This window comes from Mus pahari, chromosome 4, assembly GCF_900095145.1.
Source record: "Mus pahari chromosome 4, PAHARI_EIJ_v1.1, whole genome shotgun sequence".
Taxonomy (NCBI): Eukaryota; Metazoa; Chordata; class Mammalia; order Rodentia; family Muridae; genus Mus; species Mus pahari.
Genome location: NC_034593.1, coordinates 59502008 through 59518656, shown reverse-complemented (window position 1 = coordinate 59518656; position 16649 = coordinate 59502008). Strand labels below are relative to the sequence as shown.

The 16649-nt window shown below is 35.8% G+C and overlaps 1 protein-coding gene across 1 annotated transcript in view; it reads right to left on the bottom strand.

The window, feature by feature from the left end:
* Positions 1-12747: 12747 nt before the first annotated feature.
* Positions 12748-16649, bottom strand: part of Rsrc1 (arginine and serine rich coiled-coil 1) — a 300961-nt gene continuing 297059 nt past the window's right edge. Inside the window, exon 8 of the mRNA XM_029538027.1 lies at positions 12748-12866. Coding sequence (XP_029393887.1) covers positions 12748-12866 — 119 coding nt within the window. The remainder of the gene's footprint in view (positions 12867-16649) is intronic.

The window sequence follows — 16649 nt, the reverse complement described above, 5'->3', positions numbered from 1 at the left end:
TTTTGTGTGTGTGTGTGTGTAAATGCTCAGTTGAGACTCTGTTTCTTATGTGAGAGAGAAGACTAGAAAGTCTTAAGGGCCAATAGGTAAGTTTTGTAAACAAGAAAAATATTTCATTTTCTTGTAAGCTTAAAATTCTTTCTTCCTTCCTTCCTTCCTTCCTTCCTTCCTTCCTTCCTTCCTTCCTTCCTTCCTTCCTTCCTTCCTTCCTTTCATTTTTACTTATTTAATGTATGTATGCTCTGCTGCATATATATCTGCCTATCTGAAGAGGGCATCAGGTTTCTCTATAGACAGCTGTGAGCCATCATGTGGTTGCTGGGAATTGAACTCATGACCTCAGGAAGAGAAGCCAGTGCTCTTAGTCGTTGAGCCATTTCACCAGCTCAAGTAGCATGTTTCTTTATGATATTTTCTTAAACACTTACAAGTTTACACGCATTCTATGTTTTATTTGTGTGTGTGTGTGTGTGTGCGCGCACATGCGTGCACATGACAGTGTCCATATGCAAAGATCAAATTGGTTCTTTCCTTCCACCTTCATGTGGTCCTGGAGGTTGACCTCCGGTCACTTGGCTTTCATGGCAAGTGCCTTAACACAGTGCGTTACTCACTAGACTCTTATAAACAGGTTGTTAATGATGTATCTTTCCAAGATTAGCTGTGTGCACAGAGTAGTACACAGAGGGTGGGCAAATACAGAGCAGGATCACCCCTTCCACCTTCCTGGGGATTAGAGAGTGGTGGGACTAACGGAAGACTTTAGACTTAATATACCTTAAATATGTTAAACAATGAACAATCTAGGTCAATGAAAGAAGCTGGGTGAACTTTTTCTAAAGATGAAGTACAGTTAAGTATAAACAATACTACTTGCCAACTGCCCAGAAACCAGCTCACAAGAATAAGGTTCAAGCCCATCTTCCTCAAATAGCAAGGTGGGTTTCAGCATCTATAGGCCACTTCTAGAAGCTTGGCACTAACCTTCCTTCTAAACTGACTGAACATTGTAAATCTGTTGCTGAACATGAATGGAGAATGATGTCAAGGACTCTCTTCTCCCAAGGATTTGCCAGGATTCTACATAAACACCTGTGACAGCATGCTCAGTATGAACATGAACATGAAAACTCTGGATAGCCATTTCATGAAAATGAATTCAACTATGTTTAGAGGCATACTGATAAAACTTTTAAAACCACTCACAATATTTAAAAATAATATCATACACAACTTTACATAAAATATAGAATTAAATATGGTTTTATTACTTCAAAGACATGGCCAAATGTCAGGTACCAGTAAGCATTTGTAATTTGCTTTACTTCTATCACAGAAACTGTAATCTAAAAATCAGAAAATTAATGGGGAGAGGGAGCAAGATGGCTCAGTGGAGAAAGGTCCTGTGCAGCTTGATCATCTCAATGTGATCAGGAGAACCCACATGGCAGGAGCAAAGCAGCTCCTCTGATAGCCACCTCCACTCCCTAAGTAAATAAATGAATAATAAAGAAGTGAGGAAAAAAAAAGGAATTTTCTTATTCTTTCACCAACCATTTAAAAATATTTTCTCATTGGATTCTCAATATATAAAAGAAAAGTCTGTAAAATATTTGTTACTTTAAACATACTAAACTATGTTAGACTGTTTATGTGGCATGCAGGAAACCTTGGGTTCCATTCCTAGCACTGCATGAAATTGGGCATGATACTCCATGCCTGTAATTTTACTACTTGAGAGGTAGAGGCAGGAGAATTCTAAGTTCAATGTCATGTTCAGCTACGTAAGAAGTTTCAGATGAGTCTGGGCTACATGACTGCTTGTCTCAAATAGCAAACTACAATTCCTGCCTACAAGAAACACTGGTTGAGTTTCTGAACTTCAGAATTCCATAAATTTTAAAAATGCCTAGAATAAATTGGACCAATTGATGATATAATATAGATCTTCCAAAATGACTGACTCTAAAACTCCTAAATTGGTATATATTTCTTCACACTATATCTAGGATTTCACTGCATCCAGATAGACAGAGAGCAGAGACCTTTAACATTTATAGGAAATAATATCACTTCCTATATGTACATTTTTTTTCTTCCACGTAATTTCATACATTATGGAAAACATGCCAGTTCTAAAGATGAGCAACTAGACAGATAATTATCTTGGAAGGAAATGTGAAGCTGCTAAATGACCAGCCCCACTTTTGCTAAAAACAAAGCATGTTATAGTGTAAAGAGTGATGACAGCCTGAAAGCAAGACATGTAGGAGCAACAATTGAGGCTTCTCAGGTAGTTTTTGATAGCTATTGGCTCAAGATCTGATAGTTATAAGGCCAATATTAAGGCACCATGATCCATCAAACTGGCCACTTAATAGCTATAGGCAATATTACAAACATGACTGCCCAAACAAGGCTGTACCTTTTAATCATAAATAAAGCACTTAAAAGGTTTGTTAGTTCACTGCACAGGCAATGTTAGTAGGAAATAGTATCATAAATATTAGGAAGAGCAATCTGAAACATGTACTGTGCCATTACGGAGATTATAAAGAAGTGTGCTGCAACTCAGCAGAGAGTAAAATGAGTATTTTAAATAATAACAAACTAATAATAATAAATACATCCAAATACACAAGCAATGTCCTCAAACATCACTCACAGAAATAATGGATATATTTCCTCAACAAGTGGATTTTCATAGTCTACTACTTATTCACAATGTTGCTTTTCACAGCCTATCATACATTCTGAGTGGTCAAACACTCAATTCTTAGAGGTTGGACTCTCTGTCAGGGAATGGAGTTGGGGCCAGACTGAGAGAGTGTGAGGGGTAGTTGAAATGGATATGATTGAGATACATTACACACCTATATGAAATTGTCAAAGAATAAGTGAAACAGACTCCAAAAAGAATTTTTTGATTAAATTTAAGTTTTTATATGGTTAGGGAAAGAAGTGGAAACCAGGCATTTTGGTAAACTACAGAAGAAAATGATTATTTATAATGTTAAATGATGTTTTTGAGATCAATTTTGAGATGAATATATAAGAACTAGGACAATTATCCCATGTATTTATTTTATTTATTTTAACTTATTATTTAACTTAAAATTATTATTTTAAGTTATCTTTATTAGTATTTTAAATTATAATATTTTAAATTATTATTTTTCATTCCTTTTATGCTTCTGAGTTCCTCTCTACCACCTGTCCCATCTGGATTCACTCCTTTTCTGTCTTATTAGGAAACAAGTAAGTTTCTAAGGGATCATAATAAAATAAAATAAGATTAAAAAAAGAGATAAGATAAAACAAAACCCAACACATTGGAATTGGACAAAATAAATACAGAAGAAAAAGAGTCCAAGACAAGGCACAAGAAAGAGACCTAGTCATTCTCACACCTAGGACTACCATAAAAATACAAAACTTGAGGCTGTAATAGATAGAGGGGTTGCTGCAGCCCCACTGTAGGCCCTCTGCAAGTTGCTTCAGGTCTGTGGGTTCATGGGAGCTGGGATCACACTGATTTAGAAGGCCTTGTTTGCTTGGTGTCCTCCCTCCCCTATGGCTCTCACACTTTCTACCTTCTTTTGCACAGGGTGCTCTGATCCCTGAGGGGGAGGATTTGGTGGACACATCCTTTGTAGGGCCTAGTGTTTTAAAGTCTCTCATTCTTCACAGTGTATTTAGCAGTGGATTTCTTCATATTAGCTGCGAGAATAAGTTTCTCTGATGATAGCTGAGCAAGGTACTGATTTATTAATGTAGCAGAATGCCATTAGTTGTCATTTCATTGCCATAGCCTTTTAATGGAGTAATACTGTTTGGTTTTACCCTCTCTCCTTGGGCTATCTAGTTTCAGGTTTTTAGTCAACCAAACTGTCAAGATTGGGTTCCACGTTGTGGAGTGGGCCTTCAGCCAAATCAGATGTTGGTTGGTTATCCTCACAAGGTTTGTACCATCACTACACTAGCATATCTTGCAGCTTGGACAACATGGTAGATCAGTGTTTGTGACTGGGTTGATGCTTACATTTCTCTTAGTAGCATGCACAGCACCTTCCTGTACCAAATGAGAACACATTAAGTGAAGGCATTATGTAGCACTAGCTCCACTTCTCCCTGTTTAACAAGTTGTGTAGGTGTTGTCTTCAGCAATGGGGCCTGTCCTCCGTTTGTAGAGAGCAAACTATATACTTTTGGCAACAGCCTGTATTGTTTAAGGATTCCCCTGAGACCCTTTTGGCCAACAACTCAAGTGGATATTACCCAATCTCCAGACTGAAAGCTTCATTTAATATCAAGAGATGGTCAGTTGTGGCTTTCTCTTTTTAATTGCTTTGCAACTTCAGTTAGTCTTTGGGAATCTTCTATTGTATTGTTTTCATATGACCTCTCAAATGACCCTTAATCTCAGCTATGCCTCCCCATATTCCCTCCCTCATCCCCTCTTCTATCCCTTCCCCACTTAATCCTTCCATTCCAGTCCCCCTCCTTCCCCTCCTGAAGTTACGAGAACCTGGTTTCCCACCCGCAGTCCCTTACTCTACAGCTCACATCTGTAGGCCTATAGACTGTAGCTTGGCTATCACTGACCACCATGAACGGCATAGACCACCACAAACACAAACATCAATATATACAAATAAAAGTAAAAATATTAATTTTTAAAACTAAAAAAGTAGAAATAAAAGTTGTAAGTTACTTAATAATTATCAATCTTTGAGCACTTTTCTTCTTATCTTGAGAAAAGCTTACCAAAATGAATTTTATTGAGAAAAATTACCACCTTATAAGTCTAGTGCTTAGAGTTTACAGTGTTTAGACCAAATTTTTTAATTAATTTTATACAGAGCTAATTTTTTTTGTATTAGATATTTCATTTTAATGTGAAGAAATGACACAAGATAGACTGTCCTCTTTTTATACTAAAATGTTTGGGATGTTGTAAAGGCAAGTGTAAGTCAAATTTTATAGAGAATTGAATAGAATAGAACTAATATAATTGCTTCTACCTGAGAAGATAAGTCTGTATTCAGTGATGGGAATTATATTTTATGTTTTGTCTAAAAGGTATTTGTTTTTCCAAATTCTGTTTTAATTAGATTACCCATGAAGCAAGTAGCTAAAGAAGCAGTTTATCCTATTGTTTAACTCGATGAACTATTTCTGCAGGCATGACTTTGAATATTATTCACTGTTACCTTTGAGTTTATTAGTTTACAGTTGCAAGTTTAATAGCTCTCATTTAACTTCATATCTGACTCATTTAACTTCATGTCATAACTGACACCTTTTTATTATTATTATTATTATTATTATTATTATTATTATTATTATTATTTTACTTATTCACTTTGCATCCTGCTTACTACCCCCTCCAGATCACCCTCTCCCACAATCCTCCTATCCCCCTGCCCCCTGTTCCCTTCTCCTCTCTGAGTGGGTGTGTGGGCCCCCCTGAGTAGTATCCCCCTACCCTGGCACTTTAAGTCTCTAGGAGGCTGGGTGCATCCTCTCCTACTGAGGCCAGAAAAGGTAGCCCAGAGATGGGAGATTTTAAGCAAACTTTCTTTCTAGGTTGAGTGGCATAGGAATCATGAACTGAGCTTCTCTTAGCCAACTTAAAAACAAAACAAAAAACTTGTCCTTACAAGTTATGATTGAGTAAGTGATTTTTTTTTTGTTCCCATGCTAGTATTTAACAGTTGTTGTAAAAACAAAGAAAACTTAGGTAAATAAATGAATTTTATCCTGACAGTGGAATGAAAAATAAAAAAGAAGAGTCCTAGAGTTTTAGTAAAGTCAATCAGACTTTTAAAAGCACAATAGAAAGGTGTCCTATTACCTTGGAAATGAAAGGCCCATTTGGTCATTTCCACATAATACAGTCCTCTTTACTCATGTCTGGTCCTCAGTGTACTCTATGCTAAGTTTCCAAAATGTGCTAGAATTAAAAGTAAAAAAGCAGGGCAATAACTGATCATATAAGAGTTTCATAGTACATTATTGTAACCATATATTTAGGCCGTAGATGAAAAAAATCAAGCCTTCTATAACAGATAAGAAAACTGGGTTTAAAGAGAGATTACCTAAGGTTCACAGGATGAAAAGGCACTAACCTCTATTTAATTTTTCTAAACTTTATTTCTTTTCATGACTTTTTTTTTTTTTGGTCTCTTCCTGTTGTACAATGTATGCTCTTATGCCAGGGCACTGATTTTTCTCTTTCAGGATCTATTAATATACCATATAGATAAACACATACACACATACTTAAATTTTAAAAATTATTTTAGTTTGTGTGTTGTTTGTGTGGTCATGAGGGTCCTACAGAATACATATATTGAAGTCCGAGGATAATTCTTGAATTGATTTTCTTCTTCTACCTTCAAATTAATTCCAGAGGCCAAAGCTAGGTTGGCAGGTTTGTGTAGCAAATGCCCTTGCCCACTGAGCCATCTCACCTATCCAGTAGATATATTTTTAAATGATAAAAGTTACTAAAAGTTCAGTAAAAAGTATGTGTGTATATATACACACACATAAATATATACATATATATGCATAGTAGTAGTAATATATAGTTCACACACAACATTATTCTCTTGTGCTGTAATTCTAAGTAACAATACTAGCTTCTAGCATTATTAGTTATTGAATGCTTTCTAATCATAATCATATACATTTTATAACATCTCTAGGCAATTTTTATTATCTTTCTGACTAGAGTCACAGTGACATTAAGTTATTTACTCAGATATAGAGCTGAGATATGGCAAAGTAGATTCTAAATCTCATTCTGTCAGCTAGGTGATACTAGGGATGTTTCCATGATAGCACAAGTGACTCCCTAGACTGTACTACATTCCTAAAATTATATACTGATAGATATTTGAGAGGTCTGTCTACTTCTTAATTTTTAATCTATAGTGGAGATAACTAATTGAATATGAGGACTGTGGCTCTGACTGGTCTTGAAATTTGTAGTTTTGGAAAACAGAAAATATTAAATTGGCAAGGAAATCCATGATGGGTGGTCACCAGAGACTTAGCAATGGTCACATAGATACCAATATATCTGTTTTTTTTTTTTTTTTTATGAATAAACACATCTTGCTGAAAAGAGTTATAAAGTGATCTAAACTGGCTTCCAACTACATAAAGAATATAGCTAAATGTGTGATACAAAAACGTATGAAGGGGGCTGGAGACATAGCTCAGTGGTTAAGGGCACAGGCTGCTTTTCCAGAGGTCCTGAGTTCAATTCCCAGCAACTACATGGTGGCTCACAACCATCTGATATTCTTCCAGCATGTAGGTGTATATGCAGATAGAGTACTCATAAACATAAAAATAAATCTTTAAAAAGGATATGAAGGAAATCATTAGTATTAAGCTGTTTTGAAAATAAGAGAATTATGTAAATGAGGTCAAAGTTTGTAATATACTTGAAATAAATTATATTTATGAAAGGCAGTACTACATGAAATGAACATATCCTCAAAAGCACTTCAGCATTATTAAAAAGAGCAATGAAGATTTCTTTGTTAAAAAATTAAAAATTACTTAGCACATATTGACTATAGTTAATGTTATATTGTATAATAGAAATAGACAAATGATATGTAAGAGAAAGGCAAACAAGACTTAGCAACCACATTCTTGCTAACATGGAATGATTGGGACTATAAATGACAAATCACTCACTGCTGGGAGAAGACAGAGGGCTGATAACAGAATAAGTAGACCAAGAAAGACTCAAGGAAATTACACCATAAAGCAATATATTCAGGTTAAGTAGTTTTTGTTGTTGTTGTTGTTGTTGTTGTTGTTGTTAAGAATATAACATTCTATTGAGGCAGCACCATTTGTTGAAAATGTTGTCCTTTTCCCATTGGATGGTTTTAGCTCCTTTGTCAAAGATCAAGTGACCATAGGTGTGTGGGTTCATTTCTGGGTCTTCAATTCTATGCTATTCTTCTGCCTGACTATCTCTGTACCAATACCATGCAGTTTTTTTTTTTTATCACGATTGCTCTGTAGTACAGCTTGAGGTCAGGGATGGTGATTCCCCCAGAAGTTCTTTTATTGTTGAGACTAGTTTTTGCTATCCTGGGTTTTTTGTTATTCCAGATGAATTTGGAAATTGCTCTTTCTAAATCTATGAAGAATTTAGTTAGAATTTTGATTGGGATTGCATTGAATCTGTAGATTGCTTTCAACAAGATGGCCAGCATCTGCTGTCACCTGAGTTTTTCATCTTAGCCATTCTGACTGGTGTGAGGTGGAATCTCAGGGTTGTTTTGATTTGAATTTCCCTGATGACTAAGGATGTTGAACATTTCTTTAGGTGCGTTTCAGCCATTCAGTATTCCTCAGTTGAGAATTCTGTATTTAGCTCTGTACCCCATTTTTAAATAGGGTTATTTGTTTCTCTGGAGTCTAACTTCTTGAGTTCTTTGTATATGTTGGATATTAGCCCTCTAATGGATATAGAGTTGGTAAAGATCTTTTCCCAATCTGTTGGTTGCCGTTTTGTCCTATTGACAGTGTCCTTTGCCTTACAGAAGCTTTGCAATTTTATGAGGTCCCATTTGTCAATTATTGATCTTAGAGCATAAGCTATTGGTGTTCTGTTCAGGAAATTTTCCCTGTGCCCATGAGTTTGAGGCTCTTCCCCACTTTCTTTTCTATTAGTTTCATTGTCTCTGGTTTTCTGTGGAGGTCCTTGATCCACTTGGATTTGAGCTTTGTTTCCTCTCACTTTTATAGCACGTGCCCTTATCCAGTCAGGCATCTCCCTGTACCCTTAGTTATATTATTTTTTAACAATAAGTGTGATTTATGATTGTTTAAGGAGAATGTTCATCACTTACTAGCTCTATAGAAAGTGATTAAGCATTGTGTCTTGTGGCCAGTCCTCCATACATTACAGAAATAATGTAAAAGTACAAAACTCAGTTTGTGAGGACTCACTGGAGTTAAAATACATAAGATACTTAGAATATTGCTGGCACCTTCTTCCCTTTAGTTTCTACTATTCATGATCTCACCTTAAAGGATTGTCAAAGAGGGAGAAAGGAAAGAAAAATTAAGGCTACTTTATTTTATTTCTTACCAATCAGCTGTGACCAAAGACTTTTGGTTTGCCTTTAATTTTTGTTAGAAGTGTCTTATATAATGTTCATATTTTTACTGTCCACTATTTCCATGAATAAGTTAGCATAAGCTGCCTGAGTTTTTTTAGAAAGAAAATATTTGAATTAACTAATAAACAAACCATCCAACCAGCATAACAGAGAATTTTTTGAATAAGCATAAAGGGAAAGAATTTCAAAGCCACTGTATTTATGTCAAATAAATTAATTAGAGAGAAGTCAAATGCAAAAGACCATTATTATGCCCATAAACACATTAAAACATAATTAGCACCCTTAAATGAATACTAAATTAAATTTAAAAATGACATTTAGAAAACCCAAGGAGTTGTACCTAAGCATTCTAGAAGTTAAGATCATTTTCAATGAGCTACTTTAAAAATATACTAAGAAAGCTTGGCATATTACCATATGCACATAATCCCACCCTTAGAGAATGACGTGGGAGATCTTGAGTTCAAGGGCAGCCTGAGCTACATTAGCCATTTCCAGGTCAGTCTGAGCAATATATCAAGCTTGTCTCAAAAAAACCAGGCAAGTACAACAAGAACATTTCTGAACATACAGAGAAGAAAAGAGCCAACGTGAGATATTCCTCAAGTCAATATTCATTGCCTGAAATCCAACCTAAGTTAAAAAAAAAGTACTTAGCTTAAGGAGGCAAATTTTAAAACCATATTTTGAATTATTTGTTTATTTTTACAAAAAGATGTATCTTTAACTCCTGAAGAGTGGAAAGAGATAGTAAGCAGTTATGAATGAAAGCCCATAATGTGCTGGCAATATCAGTAAGGGGGAGGTGAGCTGAGTTATATGTAAGGACCATAGGAAATATTCAAACTGGACAGATATAAGGCAAAACAGTAACCTTGGGAAAAATCTGGTATACAGGCTGACTCTATCTTGGACACGATACTTTTAAACATAATATGCTATTGATTTAAGAACACTCAAAGGAAAGGACTGCATAATAGTCAAAGCGAAATTGCAAGGTATAGCTTTTGCTATGCTAATACAATAGCTTTGTTGAGATAACACAGAGTGGATAAAGGAAGCCAGATAGACAATATTTATCTACATTTGAACAATGCTTTCAACCCTGTGCTGCATATCAGCACGCTAAGAAATTAAGATATGAATTGTATAGATGATGTGACAGACTGAATTACTAGTGGCTTCTAGATTTGAAATAGAGGATTATTATTTTTTTTCAGATACAGAAGTTCATGCCAATGTATCTCAAGTTTTAATTTGCAGCTAGACTAATTATGTGAAATAAAATAAGTGAGCTTATACATTAATCATCTTCAGGGAAAGGTTAATTTAATAGAATTCAATATAATCCATAAGAAAAAAATTTGGAAGCAAATAACAAAGAATCTAAAAGGTGACTGATTTACTATACAAAACAAGTACAGTGAACCTCATAAATAAAAACTGTTCCTTTCATATTTTAGAATCAGTGTCATAGAGCTTAATCGGTTGCATATCTCTTCAATAACATAATTTTCCAGTTTTTTAATGCACAGAAAATTCAGTGAACTTAAGTAGAGATAAAGCCATATAGCAAATACTGATAACATTTTTTTATTATTTAACTTCATTTTGCATGATTATAATTCATTAGAGCAATTGCATAATGGCTAAGGTCTTAGAGGGGACACAGCAGAGATGGCATGTACTTTCAAAGTGATTATTTAAAGTCCAATGTAAGCTCAAAATAAATTTAGGCTTGGACTTTAAAGAAGAAAAGAGAATTGGCCACTCACTTAATAATTTGTTGATTCAATAATTCAAGATATACACTATGTGTGAGGCACTATGATACTAGGTCATTTACAGTTCTGGGGTTTTACTTAGTATAACAGACTTGGAAAGAAGCAATTAAAATGGGTATTGTGGTAAGGCTGGAATTGCCAACAATTGTCAGATACAGATGGAGAAAAGATATTACATATCACACATTACAAGGACCTTTTAACTTAATTAATCTGTATATGTATAGAATACTGGAAATGTAATTATAATACTTAAGTACCTGCAGTCATTAAAATATCTTAAAGTATCTTTTTGAAGGTAATTTATAACCAATTTATCATATATAGATTATTAGAAATAACGTATTAGTTATTTGGAAATACAGGATAGAAAGCACTAAAATTTTCTTTTCATGGGGCTAAGAATTCATATTATATTTTTTCATATTATAATCAATAACAATGTTAAAAACTGCAACTACTAGCATTTCTCATTTTTTTTTTTACTAATTATTTTATTTATTTACATCCCGAATGTTGTCCCTCTTCCCAGTACTTTCTCAAAGAGTTCTTCCTCCCCCCCACTCCCCTTTGCCCTTCACCCTGGGTGTTCCCTTACCCTGGAGGATCAAATCTTTACAGGATTAGGCAATCCTCTCCCAGTTAGGCCAGACAAGGCAGTCCTCTGCTACATATGTGATGGTGGTGGAGATGGCTCAGACCAGCTCTTTGGTATGCTCTTTGGTTGGTGGCTACTAGCATTTCTTATGTTTTAAAAATTAATTGAAACTCTAAGATCTGAATGCATGTGATTCAACTAAAATGACTATAAAAATTCTATCTGGGAGACTGTAACATGTATTAGCTGTGATAAATAGAAGCATGTATTCTATAATGTCCATCTTATCTATTGGTTTTACCAATAAAAGCTAAACAGTATTTGAAATTCCTTAGACTGCTTTCCATCCAGTCTTCTATTTACTGGTGATATAGGCATACAATAAACATCAGTGGATTAGAGATGTTCTGAATGCAGATGCCAAGATGTATAAGTTAAAGAGCCTTATTTTATCAGTGAGTTACAGTAGTAGTTGATCACAGTTAAGAGCATACAGTTAATATTTCTGCAAGTCAAATATGGTAAGAAAAATATGCATAGAAACTTAGTTTCAATGTATTTCTTTGTAGAGTTCTGTCACCCAAACCTACAGCCTTTTCTTATAGATGAGCAACTGGAGACCTAGATTGATGGGGGTGATGCTGTTAGCATTCTAAACTTTCAGATGTAAATGTATGCTTTTCCTGGACCTCAGATTCTAACCAGAGAATGAAATACACAATTTTTCTTGATGTTATGGTAAAAGATATGTGTGCATTAAGACAAGAATTTTAACTTTCTGATTTATACAATAATAAACAAAGCCATAATGTGCACATGTTATCAGTCTTTAAACTTCTCAATACATATTTCCTCTTGTGAGATTCTGAGCAGCTGAAAGATTCACAATAGGTTGTATGTGTTAGATGTCTGTGTGAGAGCATGCTTGCCACAGTGCTACTATGACAGAGGCTGACTTTCAGGAGCATGTCCTTTCCTTTTACTATGTGGATCACAAGGATAGGGCTCGGGTGGTCAGGCACAGTGGAGAACGCTCTTAACCGGCCCCAGAGGATGCTTTTAAACTAATCTTATGATAGCAAACATTAGTGCCCAGCACTGAGTACAGTGTAATGCTTGCCTTCCTCTAAGATCATGAGATGACATGAAGCTCCTGAAGGCACTACACCATATTCTATGACATATCCATGGACTATGGAAGTCATGTCAGATAATTGCTCCTTAGAGGACAAAAGAACCATGCATTTTTACCTTCTTCTTTTCTTCTCTTTGCTTCTTCCTCACTCCTTTCTTTGGCTTTTAATGCTTCATCAGCTTTTGCTGCAAGAAAACAATAAAATTTCCGTATTTGTTTTATGTAAATTTTCCGTATATGTTTTATACTTTGTAAATGTGAACAGTGGGGAAAGAAAACAGAAATTTAATATTAACTTCTGTGAAGTTGTCAAAAGAAATGTCAAAGAATATGGCAGCTGTGAATTAGTAATACATATTTGTATTCTTCAGAATTTATAACCAAAATTAATTAATTTATTTATAATCCCCATGTTTTAGCTCAACACATTCTCTGTAGAAAAAGAAAATGAAATTTAGTAATGTAAGGTTAAATTATGACATATGAATTACAAAAATATAGTTGGTTCTTAAATGCCAGCTGATTTACTAGTGGAACATATCTGTTTTAAAGTGTGGAGGATGCAAATCCTAACTAGAAGATGCTTGCAGCTTCTGTGTGGCAATATCAGATTATGTGGACTTTCTCTCTCTTTTCCCATGCACATCATAATAGAGCTTTATTCATGTTATGACAGCATTTGCTAAAAAGAATCTTTTTTCTCTCTGGAACCTCTTCCTTATTACTTAATTATCTACTAGTTGCTCAAGTGCAGGGTTTTTTTTTTTTTTTTCAAACACTTTACTACAGATGTTAAAGAAGATTAAAAATATACAGCACAGTAACAAGGGACTATCAATATACTCTGTAAATTAATTAAATTTCTGTTCTAGCACATCATTTATTCCGAAGCATTAACGTCTCAAAGGAGCGATTCTCCTTTATTGCCGTCTTACTGCCTGATGAGTGAACTAAGCGAAAATAAGTCTCTAATAGCATTAGAGCTGATGAAATATTAAGTTAAAAAAGTATTGCCTCGTCAAAAGAGAAAGAATCAGACTGTGCCAGCATTAAACTTTGGATCAGCCTTTACCATAATGATTATAGCAACTAGAAACTCTGATTTTTAAAAATAAAAATATTCCAGTTGTTGCAAAAAATATGTTTCCTATGCAAAATTAACACATCCTTAGACTATAAAATCTGCCTTAAAGAATAAATTTAAGGAAAATTCATATATCATAAAAAACTAATTTTTCTTCAAAGTTTGATTTTTCTCCACATCAATACTGACACTTTTCCTTAAGGTATAAACCTCGCACAATGGTGTTATAAAGTGACATATCTAATTATGTGGACATCTGTTTCTATTTACCAGCCTTTATACATACTTAGACTGTGTTTAAAGTCAGGAAACATTAAAACTTTTATGTCATTTTATATCATTGCAAAAATCGACTAAATTAGATAATAAAAACAAACCAGCAGTAACTCTAAAGACTTGTACTTCATTTACACTTTATTCACCCTGGTAGAAGGACAAGGATAATAGAAATTCCATTTAAATTCAATTTTGGTTATATGTGTAATTGTAGATATACCCCTTGAGTCATGTAAAATGCTCGGCTTATGTTTCTTTCAAATTATCCCGCTCAGATTCACATTCTACTCCTTACAACCATCTTCAATATGTATTAGCAGAGCTCATTAGACTGAAATTTAATAATGCAAACATCAGGTGCATTTCAAGAACCTCCATTAACAACGTAAGATGGATTGCTTATATATAACTCTTGGGCCAACCGGGCACAATTTAAATTCAATAAAGTAGCCTGCCTAAATCTGATTTATCTATTTGACTACGCTGGTTTGTCCTTTCTTACTGATTTGTTGCTATACATGGACAATTCATTGGGATATTGTTTTGTTATGTTTTTCAGAAACTGCAAATGGCTCTTCTGCTGTGGTTAAATGTTTTATGTAATTCATCTTCATACTGTCAATCAAGATTCTCAAATATTTGTGTATGCATGTAAATAAAACATCTTGTAAATTTTGTTGAAATAACATGGAAAATCTTAAAAGTAAGCATTTTAAAATTTTATCAGTAATCACTATGTTGTCCACAAGGAATATGAATGAGTTCACTTAAAGAGAGTAAGTATTTAAAAAGAAACACCAGGATAAACTCCTCTTTGATTCAATAGTGGAATGTTTTTTTTTCCTAAATGGGTTTATGCTTTTATAATTTAAATGTGGAAAGAAGCAGAACTTCTTTAGTTCTTCATATACAACTTAATTTACTGAAAAAAAAAAGTATTGTCCAAAGGTAGAAATTGCACTTTACATATGCATCCACTAAACACTATGAAATGTGCCACAGAATTTGACTCTGAGGAACACAAATAGTAAGAGCTACTCCTGTGATTCGCTGCCACCATCTTCTGGGGACATTGCAGTACCATCTACTACAAACCATACCAATTACTTAAAAACTACTGTTCTTATTTGATTGTCTACCCAGTCTCAAATCCTTTGATGCTCCCCAATCCTTTAGGTCTAACTGTACCCTTAAGGCTTTGTTTCTTGAATATTCAACCTAGAAGCCATAGCTTGAATGATCCCTACAAAATTTACACTGCATTCAAGGCCCACTGTGGAAGTTTTAAGAAGTAGGATCACAGGGCCTCTAACATGTAAGTCACTGAGTGCTGCCTTCTTGACTGGATACACAAAAAAATGAAATACCTCATGAATGAGCCTGTCATAACAGCCAGTTTACATGGCTCTTCATATATCTCTCTTGTCCTTTGATGTCTGTCCTGAAGAACCTTAAGACTCTGCACTGTCCCCACCAGCAAGAAAGCTTCATAAGACATAGTCCTTTGACCTTGTACCTTCCAGAGTTATGAGCTAAATAAACGTGTATTCTTTACTGAGGGACCCAGAGGGGATACGGAATCCACAAGCAGATCAACAGAGTCAACTAACCTGGTCCCTTGGGGCTCCCAGAGACTGAACCACCAACCAAAGAGCATACCGGGGCTAGAGCTAGGTTCACTGCACATATGTAGCAGATGTGCAGTTTGGTCTTCTTGTGGGTCCCCCAACAACTGGAATGGGAACGGTCCATGACTACGTTGCATACCTGAGGACCCTGTTCCCCAAACTGGGCTGCCTTATTTGGCCTCAGTGGGAGAGGATGTTCCTAGTCCTTCAGTGACTTGATGTGCCAGGGTAGACTGGTACTTAGGGGAGTAGGGGAGGGAGATGGAGGAGGGGCTGAATGAGGGAAGCACTGGGAGGAAAGGGGGGCTACAATCAGAATTTATTTGTTCATTGTAAAATGAACAAATAAATTAATTAATGTAAAAAATAAATTAAAGGCTCCGGTGCTCTGCTGAAGAGGCGACACAACTTCTGGGAAGGATCCTGTTTCTGGTTCCAGTCATCTGGCACCTTTCCTGCCCGAGGAGGGGTGTCTGCCCGGGAGGAGTCTCCGGGCCTGAACCGGATCCCATTTCTGGTTCCAGTCATCCAGCACCTATCCCGCCTGAGGAGGGGTGTCTGCCTGGGAGCAGTCTCAAGGCCGGAACCCTTAGGAGAGCCATCTTTGCTCCTGTGCACTGCCAGGGAGAGGGCAGTCAGCAGAAGTGACACAGCTTCTGGGAGGGGTCCCGTTTCTGGCTCCAGTCACCTGGCACCTTTCCCGCCCTTGGAGTGGTCTCCAGGAGGAGTCTCAAGGCCTGAGCTGAGAGGAGAGCCATCTTTGCTCTGGTACGCTTGGACTCCAGTCTGCGCTAGCAAGAGTGTGGACCTCAGAAGCTACACAGCTTCAGGACAAACAGAAGCAACCTAACTTCTGGGACAGACCCTGTTTCAGACTACAGAAATTGGGCACCTTCCTCAACAGAGGAAAGGTGGCCACCTGTGAGGGCTCTGTCTGCCAGAGCAGGTGAGAGAGTCATATTGTGTCCAGGGTCCCTCAG